Source organism: Scyliorhinus canicula, chromosome 9 (genome assembly GCF_902713615.1).
Source record: "Scyliorhinus canicula chromosome 9, sScyCan1.1, whole genome shotgun sequence".
Taxonomy (NCBI): Eukaryota; Metazoa; Chordata; class Chondrichthyes; order Carcharhiniformes; family Scyliorhinidae; genus Scyliorhinus; species Scyliorhinus canicula.
Window position 1 is genome coordinate 1,251,879 of NC_052154.1, and position 12,128 is coordinate 1,264,006.

Consider the following 12,128-nt stretch of genomic DNA (forward strand, 5'->3'; position numbering starts at 1 on the left):
GGGGGGATTGTTGGGTTACGGGTTACGGGTATACAGGTTACGTGGGTTTAAGTAGGGTGACCATTGCTCGGACAACATCGAGGGCCGAAGGGCCTGTTCTGTGCTGTACTGTTCTATGTTCTATGAGAGGGTGGTGTGGTAGCTTTGTTAGTATGAGATGGAATAAGTACGATAGCAAGAAATATACTTGGAGCCGAGGATGTAGAATCCATATGGGTGGAGGTAAGAAATAACAAGGGGAGTAAGGAGCTGGTGGAAGTAGGTCTGTAGGCCCCCTAACAGTAGCTATACAGTAGGACGGAGAATAAATCAGGAGATAATGAGGGCTTATAATAAAATGCAGTACATTAATCATGGGTGATTTAAATCTTCATGTGGATTGGGAAAATCAAATTTGCAGAGGTAGCCACAAGGAATAAGTCATCGAGTATATTGAGGCAGGTTTAATAAACAATCTGAGGTTAAAAAATTCCCGAGAAAACAGTCGCCGTAACATGGTAGAATTAAGCATTCAGTTTGAGAGTAAGAAATTTGGATAAAAAACAACTGTTAAACTTAAATCAAGGCAATTAACAAGCAACGAGGACAGGGCTGGCTGGAGTGCACTGGGAAAGGAGTTTAGCAGAAAATAATAACAATAATAGCTTATTGTCACAAGTAGGCTTCAATGAAGTTACTGTGAAAAGCCCCTAGTCGCCACATTCTGGCGCCTGTTCAGGGAGGCCGGTAGAGGAATTGAACCCGTGCTGCTGGCATTGTTCTGCATTGCAAGCCAGCTGTTTAGCCCACTGTGCTAAACCAGCAATGGCAGGCATTTATGAAAATAATTCATGACTGACAAAGAGAAAAATAGTGAGGAAGAGAGATTCAAAGAAAGGAATAAATCAGCCATGGTTAATCAAGGAAGTTAAAGATAGTATTAAACTGAAAGGAAAATCATATAATGTGACAAATATTAGTGGCAAGCCAAAGGATTGGGAAAGCTTCAAAAACCAACAAAAGAGGACCAAAACAAAATAGAGGGAGAAGATAAACGATGAGCACAACATCAGGTTAAAGTCCAACAGGTTTGTTTGGAATCACTAGCTTTCGGAGCGCAGCTCCTCCTTCAGATGAATGAAGAGGTGGGTTCCAGAAACATATATATAGACAAAACTAAAGTTGCAAGATGATACTTTGAATGCGAGTCTTTGCAGGTAATTAAGACTTTACAGGTCCAGACGGAGCAACTGGGGAGAGGATAATCACAAGTTAAAGAGGTGTGAATTGTCTCAAGCCAGGACAGTTGGTAGGATTTCGCAAGCCCAGACCAGACAGTGGGGGGGGGGGGGGGTGAATGTAATGCAACATAAATCCAAGGTCCTGGTTGAGGCCGTACTCGGGTGTGGAACTTGGCTATATGTTTCTGCTCGGCGATTCTGCATTGTCGCGCGCCCTGAAGGCCGCCTTGGCGAACGCTTACTCGAAGATCAGAGGCTGAATGCCCTTGACTGCTGACGTGTTCCCTGACTGCAAGGGGACATTCCTGCCTGGCGATTGTCGTGCGATGTCCATTCATCCGTTGTCGCAGCATTTGCACGGTCTCGCCAATGTACCACGCTTCGGGACATCCTTTCCTGCAGCGTATGAGGTAGACAACGTTGGCCGAAGTTGCACGAGTATGTACTGCATACCTAGTGGGTTGCGTTCCCACGTGTAATGGTGGTGCCCATGTCGATGATCTGGCACATCTTGCAGAGATTGCCAAGGCAGGGGTGTCGTGATCGCTGTTCTGAAGGCTGGGTAGTTTGTGCAAACAATGGTCTGTTTGAGGTTGCGCGGCTGTTTGAAGGCAAGTGGTGTGGGGTTGACCCTGGCAAGATGTTCGTTTTCATCGATAAAGTGTTGAAGGCTGCGAAGAAGATGTCGTACTTTCTCCGCTCCGGGAAAGTACTGGACAATGAAGGGTACTCTGTCGGCTGTGTCCCGTGTTTGTCTTCTGAGGAGGTGGGTGCGATTTTTTGTTGTGGCGCATTGGAACTGTTGATCGCTGAGTGGAGCGCCATATCCCGTTCGTACGAGGGCATCTCTCAGCGTCTGTAGATGTCTGTTGCGCTCCTCCTCGTCTGAGCAGATCATGTGTACACGGAGGGCTTGTCCATAGGAATGGCTCCTTTGATGTGTTTAGGGTGGAAGCTGGAGAAGTGGAGCATTGTGAGGTTATCTGTGGGCTTGCGGTAAAGCGAAGTATTGAGGTGACCGTCTTTGATGGAGATGAATGTGTCCAAAAATGCAACCGATTCTGGAGAGCAGTCCATGGTGAGTCTAATGGTGGGATGGAACTTATTGATGTCATCGTGTGGTCGTTGCAGTGATTCATCGCCGTGTGTCCAAAGCAAAAAAACGTTATCAATGTATCTGGTGTATAACGTTGGTTGAAGGCTCTGTGCGGTGGGGAGGTCTTGTTCAAAGTTGTGCACTTATTCAAAATAATATCCAGGCTTGGGCTGACAAGTGGCAAGTGAATGAAATGAAATGAAAATTGCTTATTGTCACAAGTAGGCTTCAATGAAGTTACTGTGAAAAGCCCCTAGTCGCCACATTCCGGCACCTGTCCGGGGAGGCTGGTACGGGAATCGAACCGTGCTGCTGGCCTGCTTGGTCTGCTTTAAAAGCCAGTGATTTAGCTGAGTGAGCTAAACCAGCCCCTAGTGAGCTAAACCAGCCCCTAGTGAGCTAAACCAGCCCCTGTGCCCCAGCCCCTAAACCAGGCAGTGACCATTTCCTACAAGAGAGAATCTAACCATTGTGCACCCCCCCCCCCCCCCCCCCCCCCCAAACACACACACACAAAAAGAAGCCTGTCCACCATCTACAAGTCAGGTGTGTAACAGAATATTCCCCACTTGCCTGGATGAGCGCAGCTCCAACAACGCTCAAGAAGCTCAACACCACCCAGGACAAAGCAGGCCATTTGATTCCCCCTCCTTTCCCAAACAAACAAATCCTCCACCACCGACGAACAGTGATAGCCGTATATATCATCTACAAGATGCAGGAACTCCCCAAAGTTCCTTAGACAACACCTTCCAAACCCATGACCATTATCGTCTAGAAGGATAAGAGCAACAGGTACTGGGGAACCTCACCACCTGGAGGATCCCCTCCAGACACCCACCACCGTGACTGGGAAATATATTGGCTGTTCCTTCACTGTCGGTGGGGCGAAATCCTGGAACTCCTTTCCTAACAGCACAGTGGGTGTACCTATACCTGAAGGACTACAGCGGTTCAGGAAGGCAACTCACCAGCACCTTCCAAAGGGCAACGAGGGATGGGCAATAAATGTTGGCCTAACCAGTGACGCCCACATCACAGAAATAAATAAGAAAAAAATTAAATTCCTGAAGTTCTGGAAAAGTTCTGGAGGATTGTAATACTGCCAATGTAACACCCTTATTCAAAGAGGGAGGGAGACAAAAAACTGTTAACTCTGTCAGTTAGCTTAACTTTTTTCATTGGGAAAATGTTAAGAGTCCATTAATTAATAGATAGGTTCTTGACCAATAAGAGGATCAGGGATTATGGGGAGAAGGCAGGAGAATGGAGATGAGAAAATATCAGCCATGATTGAATGGCGGAGCAGACTCGATGGATCAAGTGGCCTAATTCTGCTCCTATGTCTTATGGTCTTATCAGGTAAGAGAGAGAGGTCAGGGCTTTGATCCTCCAGCTACTTTATCAAACCGAAGCTAAAAACCAGGTGAAGCCTTCCTGTCCTTGGCAAAACATTCCATAACAGTCAGCACCAATCAGCATATCAGCCAAGAGCCGGCAAAGTAAACACTCATTGACCAACAGCCATGTTCATCAAGTTGAGTCACCACCAATGCTAGCACTCCTACTGCAATTACTTTAAAACAAAATCTAGGTGAAGTCCATTTTAACGCTGTAGGCCCTATTAATGTCCAGGTACAAGAATGATAAAAGCCAAAATAACAGAATCTAAAGGGAATACACGGGAAAACAGGGTTTAAACAGTTGGATTCTTACACACACATTTGATCCACAGTGCAGGTTTCCACCCAGGGCCAAGTTGGAAATTCACCCATGTGCCCTTGTTACTCAAATCCAGATTATATACATATATGATGAACAGCTGTCCAATAATGTCCACTGAGACAACATTCTGTACAACTTTGTCTGAAAAATATGATTAACCATTACTTCATGTTCTCTAATCAACTTCAGACCAATGTTTCTGCACGTTATTACTGTTTTCCTTTATTCTAGCAGCAAGGCTATTCATACAACATCTTATGACCTTCCATAAATATAAGTATAAAGTTTTTACCAAGAACAGCTAGTTCAATTAATGAGTCCATTTGAAACATGGTGTGACTTTTAAATAAATCCTTGCATTTAGATAGTGCCTTTCCTGAGCACTAGACATCTCAAAATCATTTTCGAGCCAATGAAGCACTTTGGAAGTGTAGTCATGTTGTAAGGTAGGAAATGTGGCAGCCAATCTGTGCACAACAATCTCCCACAAACAGTTAAGTCATAATGGCGTCAGTCTGTTTTGATGATATATTTAACTAACTTGCTGGAGCATTTTCAGGAGTTAACAGAGAAGATTTAATGCTGTTGATGTGAATTACATGGACTCCCAAAAGGCATTTGATACAATGCCGCACAACAGACCTGTGAGCAAAGCTAGAGTTTCTGGAATTCAGAGGACATCAGCAGCGTGGATTCAAATTAGCTCAGTGACAGGGAACAAAGAGTCATGATTGATGGGGAATCTTTTGGACTGATGTGTGGTTTGTGATGGAGTTCCCCAGGGGTCAGTGTTGGGACTCTTTTCCTTCCTGATATATGTTGCTCTATACCTTGGTGTTTAGGGCACAATTTCACAGTTTGCCGGCTGACACGAAATTTGGAAACATTGGGAGCTTTGACGAGAACAATGTAGTACTTCAAAAGGACATAGTCAAGTTGGTGGAGTGGGCGCTCAAGCGGCAGATTTAGTTCAATATCGGGAAATGTGAACCGATTCACTGGTAGAAAGAACAGGGAGAGACAGTATAAAAAAAGTGGGTACAATTCTATAGAAGTGCAGGAGCAGAGGGAGCTGGGTATACAGGTACATAAGCTATTGTGGGGAGGCAATGGTTCAGTAGTATTGCCGCTGGGTGAATAATCCAGAAACCCAGGGTAATACACTGGGAACCCGGGTGTGAATCCCACTGTAGCAGATGGTGAAATTAGAACTTAATAAAAATCTGGAATTAAAAAGTCTAATGATGACCATGAAATGATTGTCGCAAAAACCCATCTGGTTTGTTCACATCCTTGAGGGAAGGATATCTGTTGTCATTACTCCAGATCCACAGCAATCCACAATAAATGCTGGCCCAGTCAGCAACGCCCACATCCCATGAATGAATTAAAACAAAAAATGAAGGTGTCAGGACAGGTTGAGAGCGCAGTTCGTAAAACATACAGAATCCTAATGGGAGCCTAGAGTATAGGAGGTTTTGTTAAATTTGTATAAAACACAGGTTCAACTGAAGGGAGGATGTGGAGGCATGAACAAGAATGGTCCTGGGGTGAGGGGTCTGGACAGAGTAGATGAGGAAACATTTTCCACAGGCGAAAGGATCGAGAACGTGACAACACAGATTTAAAAAAAAAAAAAAAAAAATTTTGGAAATGTTTTTTATTGAGTTTTCATATTTTATATCCAACAAATTACAAATTATTAGAAAAAAAAAGCATCGTCATAATAACAACTGTGGCCGCCCCCTTTAGCCGGCATACATATTTTACATTCCCCAATATAGCCGAGGCACATGTTTATTGGCATTTATTTACAGTTTGGTTTTGGGCCTCCCCCCAATTCCCGTCCATTTTCCCCTGATTTTTGGCTACCCGACTATTCTTCCTCTTGTTCATTGGCCACAAACAGGTCCCGGAACAATTGCATGAATGGCTCCCACGTTCTGTGGAAGCCGTCGTCTGACCCTCGGATGGCGAATTTGATTTTCTCCATTTGGAGAGATTCCGAGAGGTCGGACAGCCAGTCTGCAGCTCTGGGCGGTGCTGCTGACCGCCAGCCAAACAGGATTCTACGGCGGGCGATCAGGGAGGCAAAGGCAAGGGCGTTTGCCCTCCTCCCCAGGAATAGATCTGGCTGGTCTGAAACCCTGAAGACCGCCACTATCGGGCATGGCTCCACCCTCACCCCCACCACTTTGGACATAGCCTCGAAGAAGGCTGTCCAGTACTCCACAAGTCTGGGGCAAGACCAGAGCATGTGGGCGTGGTTGGCCGGGCCTCTTTGGCACCGTTCACATCTGTCCTCCACATCCGGGAAGAACCTACTCATACGGTGTCTTGTTAAGTGGGCTCTATGTACCACTTTTAGTTGCGTCAGGCTCAGCCGTGCGCACGTGGAGGTGGAGTTGACCCTATGCAGTGCTTCGCTCCAGAGTCCCCACCCTATCTCAATCCCCAGGTCATCCTCCCATTTCATTCTTGTTGCGTCCAGTACGGTGTCATCCCTTTCTACCAGTCGGTCATACATGTCGCTACAGTTCCCTTTCTCTAGGATACTTGCTTGTCTGTGTCTGTCGCGGCGGTTGTGGGTACGTCCTTGTCTCCTTTCGTAAGAAGTTTTTGAGCTGCAGGTACCGTAGCTCGTTCCCCCGGCTAGCCGAAATTTCTCTGTCAGTTTGTCCAGTGTTGCGATGCTGTCGTCCGTGTATAGGTCCCTGACTGTCAGTGTCCCCCCGTCCTGCCTCCACCTTTTGACGGTGGCGTCAGTCAGTGCTGGTGTGAGCCTATGGTTGTTGCAGATGGGAGCCTTGTCCGACATTTTGGTCAGGCCAAATTGCTGCCGCAGTTGGTTCCAGGATTGGAGGGTGGCTGTCACCACTGGGCTGCTGGAGTGTTTTTTGGGTGGGGATGGGAGTGCTGCCGTGGCGAGGGCCCAGAGGGAGGTCCCCATGCAGGAGGCCTCCTCCGCACGCACCCACTCGGCTTCTGGCTCCTGGATCCATCCCCTTACTTGCTCGGCTGTTGCCGCCCAGTGGTAGAATTGTAGGTGCTGCTTTGTGGGTCTGAGATGTAGAGGAGCAGATCATCTGCATAGAGTGAGACTCTGTGCTCTCTGCCTCCCCTTCGGATCCCCCTCCAATTTTTTGCTGCCCTGAGCGCGATTGCTAGTGGTTCGATTGCTAGTGTGAACAGCAGCGGGGACAGTGGGCACCCTTGTCTGGTGCCCCTGTGCAGCTGGAAGTATTGGGAATTGGTATTGTTGGTCCGTACACTCGCCATGGGGGCGTTGTATAGAAGCTTTACCCAAGCGGTGAACCCTGTTCCAAGGCCGAACCGCTCCAGTACCTCTGAGGTATTTCCATTCGACTCTGTCGAAGGCCTTTTCTGCGTCCAGGGAGACGATCACCTCTTGTGTTCTCTCCCCGGAGGGGGTCATTATCACGTTCAGCAGGCGCCTGATGTTCGAGGTAAGCTGTCTACCTTTGACGAAGCCCGTCTGGTCCTCTGTGACCACCTCAGGTACACAGTCTTCTAGCCTTTTGGCTAGGATTTTGGCCAGTATTTTGGCGTCTGCGTTCAGCAGAGATATGGGTCTGTTTGACCCACATTCCGTTGGGTCTTTGTCTTTATTAGGTATCAGCGAGATTGAGGCCAGTGCTAACGTGGGTGGCAGTGTGCCCCTAGCTAGCGAGTCTGTGAACATCTCCCGCAGGTGCGGGGCCAGCGCTGTTGACAACACAGATTGAAGGTAATTGTTATAAGAAACAATGGAGACATGAGGAAAAACCTTTTCACACAGCGAGTGGCTAAGATCTGGAATACACTGAGTCTGTGCTGGAGGCAGATTCAATGGAGACATTCAGATGGGGATTTGATTGTTATCTGCAGAGGAAGAATGTGCAGTGTTATGGAGAGAAGGTGGGGGAGTGGCACTAGGTGAATTGTTCATTGAGTCATCACAGCCAATGGGCAGAATGGCCCCTTCTGTGAGATTGTGATTTGAGGAGATAAATATCAGCCAGGACACCAGAGTTTACTTCCCTTTTCTTCAAAATAGTGCCAGGGGATACATCCACACTTGACCCTTCCAACTATACACAGAATCCTACAAATTTACTCGCTGCTGGTGGTGAAGTACAGTTGAAATCCCTGAACCAGTTTTATTCCCGAACTACTGAAGTTGTTTTTAATAACATCATTGCTCTCATTAATTGTGTGTCTTGCTTTGATTTTAGTGTTTATATCCAAAATGAAATTAGTCCTATTCATGTGATCTTTATTTCTGTATTATATACCATGTATATAAAAAGATTTTTTTCAATTTGTTCTTGGGATGTGGGAATTATTGGCTGGGCCAGCATTTGTTGCCGATCCCTAATTGCCCTTGAATTCAGCGGTTTGCTCAGCCATTTCAGTGAGGGGCAGTTTCTTCAGTTAAGAGTCAACCACATTGCTGTGTGGATCTGGAGTCACATGTAGGTCAGACCAGGTAAGGACGGCAGATTTCCTTCCCTGACGTACATTAGTGAACCAGATGGGCATTTACGACAATTGACAATGGTTTCATGGTTGTCATTAGATTTTTAATTCCAGATTTTTATTGAATTCAAGTTTCACCACCTGCCGTGGTGGGATTCAAACTCAGGACCCCAGAGCATTACCCTGGGTCTCTGGATTGCTAGTCCAGTGACAATACCACCACGCCTTCCCTATTCTACCACAGTTGCCTCAGAAATTATGCAGAGGTATAAGTAATTTCAGGAAATAGTATGTTTGCACAAAACTGTGTCACCAAACATTAAGGGTGTGAATTATAGTGCTAATATATTGGAATCCAGTGCCATTACTGGTGAGCAAGTGTGGAACATGTGTTGGTAGATTATCCAGCTGTGGATGGGATGTCATAATGAATTCTGAATTTGTCATGCCCACTTACTCCATTGGCTCCTATTTTGGGGCTGTTGATGTCAGCTGTGTTTGGTTTTACACTCTGCTCTTTTTTACCCTGTTGCTAGGATGACGATCTTGAGGAAGGCGAAGTGAAAGATCCCAACGAGAGAAAAGTCCGACCAAAGCCCATTTGCAGATTCTACATTAAAGGTAATTACTGACTCAAGGATTCAGAGCTCTGGCATTGGATCTAGAATAGTTAATGAATGTTTGTGAGAATTAGAATAAATTGGCATTCAGATACTGTCCGAAGTGAAAGATGAAAGAGTAGTTTGCACATCATCATCTCTCCTAGCATGTGTTTCACCTGGATTCTCTTGTGGAATTTAAATTTAGACCTAAATTTCTCTGAAATTTAAATTGTCATTTCTCAGCTTGCAATTGAGCTGCGGCATGATAAGAAAATGCAATTGAAATGAAAAATGAAAATCACTTCTTGTCACGAGTAGGCTTCAATGAAGTTAAAGCGAACACATTCCGGCGCCTGTCTGGGGAGGCTGGTACGGGAATCGAACCGTGCTGCTCGCCTGCTTGGTCTGCTTTAAAAGCCAGCGATTTAGCCGAGTGAGCTAAACCAGCCCCAATTAAATAAACCATGTCAACAAATGCAAGCTGTTCCCAGTGAAGGCTGTGTTCTGTATGGTTCTTGTATAATTTGTTCTTGTGTCTAAAAGTACTGTAATTTCTTTGAGAATTTTGGTGGAACTAGCTGCATCATTCCAGTCAGGTTATCATTTTCTAATCTGCACTTTTCCCTGTTTTTTAAATTTAAGAGTACCCGATTCATTTTTCTTTTCTAATTAAGGGGCTATTTAGCATGGCCATTCCACCTACCCTGCACATCTTTTGGGTTGTGGGGGTGAGAGCCACACAGACACGGGGAGAACTCCACGCAGCGAGTGACCCAGAGCCGGGATCAAACCCGGGTCCTTGGCGCCATGAGGCAGCAGTGCTAACCACTGTGCCACCGTGCCGCACTAATCTGCATTTGATGCCTACACTGAATTTTTAAGAAGGAACCATGGTCATCATAGAAGAGGTGATGTAGCAGCAGCTCTGCTCTGACAGACTGAGTGCAACATTTCAGTAGAACAGGCAGCATCTATGAAGAAAGTTAAGTTTTGATGAATAACGTATTGTCAGGACTGTTCTGACAGAGATGTTCCTAAAAAGTTAAACCCTTTGTTCTTTCCATGGATAGTGCCTCACCTAATGAGTTTTCCAGCACTTGTTTTTACTTTGCATTTCCAGCTTCTGCTGCATTGAGCTTATACAAAATATTTTTCATGTTGCTTTTTTTCCCTTGCTGCATGGGGTAGAGCAATGCCAGTATCATCGTCCATCAGACCCTAACCTCAGATGACTGTGGGGTGTGTTATTTGTAATCCCCAGCCCCCCCCCCCCATTCCCCTTCCACTCAAAAAAAAACCCAATGCTCAGCCAGCATATTTAAGTTATGGAGGTATGATTGTTTATTAATACATTATTTGAAGGAATTACTGTATGACCACGTTGCAATTAGAACCCATCATGTTTGCTGACTGGAAATTCATTACAAAACTAATCTCACTACTCCCATAGTCCTGAATCTTTTGCTAAAAATATTTACCATAGAAAAGTAGTGATCTTTGCCTCAATCAATAATATCTCTGATTACTTTAAAATTCAGCTCACTGGACAACATTGATTTTGTTGAACTTCTGTGACGTGGCAAAAATTTACTAAAGTGCTTCAGTGTGAAGCAAGGCAGCAGAATTATCATGAGCAATAGTATAAGAAGTAGCTGGATTAGGCTGTTCTGCCTCAAGTCTGTTCCGTCATTCAGTATAATCATGCCTCATCTTTGACCTTGATTTCACTTTCCCTTAGCATCCAAAAATCTTTCAATCTCAGCATTAAATACTCAACATGACTGAAGTGTCCACAATCATTTGAGGTTAAGAATTCCAAAAATTCAGGGCGGTGCAGTGATTAGCACTGCTGCCTACGGTGCCGATGACACGGGTTTGATCCCAGCCCTGGGTCATTCTGTGTGTGGCGTTTGCACATTCTCCCCGTGTCTGCGTGGGTCTCAACCCAAAGATGTGCAGGTTAGGTGGATTGGCCACGCTACACTGCCCCTTAATTGGAAAAAATTAATTGGATACTCTTTTTTTTTTTAAGAAAAGAAATCCAAAGATTCACAACTTTCTCAGTGGGCACATTCCTCCTCGTCTCCGCCCTAAAGGCCAACCCCTTATTCTGAGGCCATGGCTGCTTCTTCTGGACTTTCTAGCGAAGGAAATAGTGTTCAAAGAAAACAAGGGAAGGTAGAGAAGAAAACAATCATAAAAAAAGAAACCCCTATGATTTTCCACGGGTTGCTCGCAGCAGTATCCAGGAGATGAATCTTTAATTCCTGGAAACTCCAGAACAAACCTGAAGAATTGGCGATCCTGTCCTCTTCATGTGTTGTTGAAAACTCACCACTATTCTTAGAATTCCCTCTATACCATAAAGGGCCGACATTCTAAATGATGAACATGGATTCTCACTCCCTGACTCCGATACAGGCTTCGGTGGGTGCTATTCAGGTCAAACTATATTTTCAAGTTATCCCCCGGTATAACCCTTACCTTCACCGAAGACTTCATCTACTTACCACTTAGTAGCGTCAATCCTGGGTCCCACATTGCTAAGTAAGTAAAGTAGACTTAGGAATAACCACTGTTTCAGGTTAAATTAAGTTATTTTAGTATTATATTTTTTTCTTTTAAAAGCTGCAATCACTTTCTTTACAGAAAGGTAAAAAGATCTTGCTTCTGGATCCTTCTGGTTGGTTGAAGGGACCTTCAGGCCCAACTTGACAATCAATCTTCTTTTTAAAATCTGGTCTTCTTTAGATGTATTCGCTGGTGAGCTCGGTTGCTATGTCTTGTTGATCCCATGTACTGAGCTATGAGAGCTGGCTCTGCTGGCTATCTCTGAGCTGACTGTGCCTCCTCTTTAAATTCTAGTCTTCCTTAGATGTATTAGCTGTTTTAGCTCGGCTGCTATGTCTTATCTTTCCCATGACCGAGTTGGCTGTAAGCTGACTCTGCTTCTCTTGTTCCTTCTCTCCTTCTCTCTCAGTTCTGGTTCTGGTAGTTCCTGCTCTG

At 45.2% G+C, this 12,128-nt stretch overlaps 1 protein-coding gene across 1 annotated transcript in view; it reads left to right on the forward strand.

Moving 5' to 3' along the window:
* Positions 1 to 12,128, forward strand: part of zc3h18 (zinc finger CCCH-type containing 18) — a 233,947-nt gene that overhangs the window by 55,163 nt on the left and 166,656 nt on the right. Inside the window, 1 exon segment of the mRNA XM_038806172.1 lies at positions 9,057 to 9,141. Coding sequence (XP_038662100.1) covers positions 9,057 to 9,141 — 85 coding nt within the window.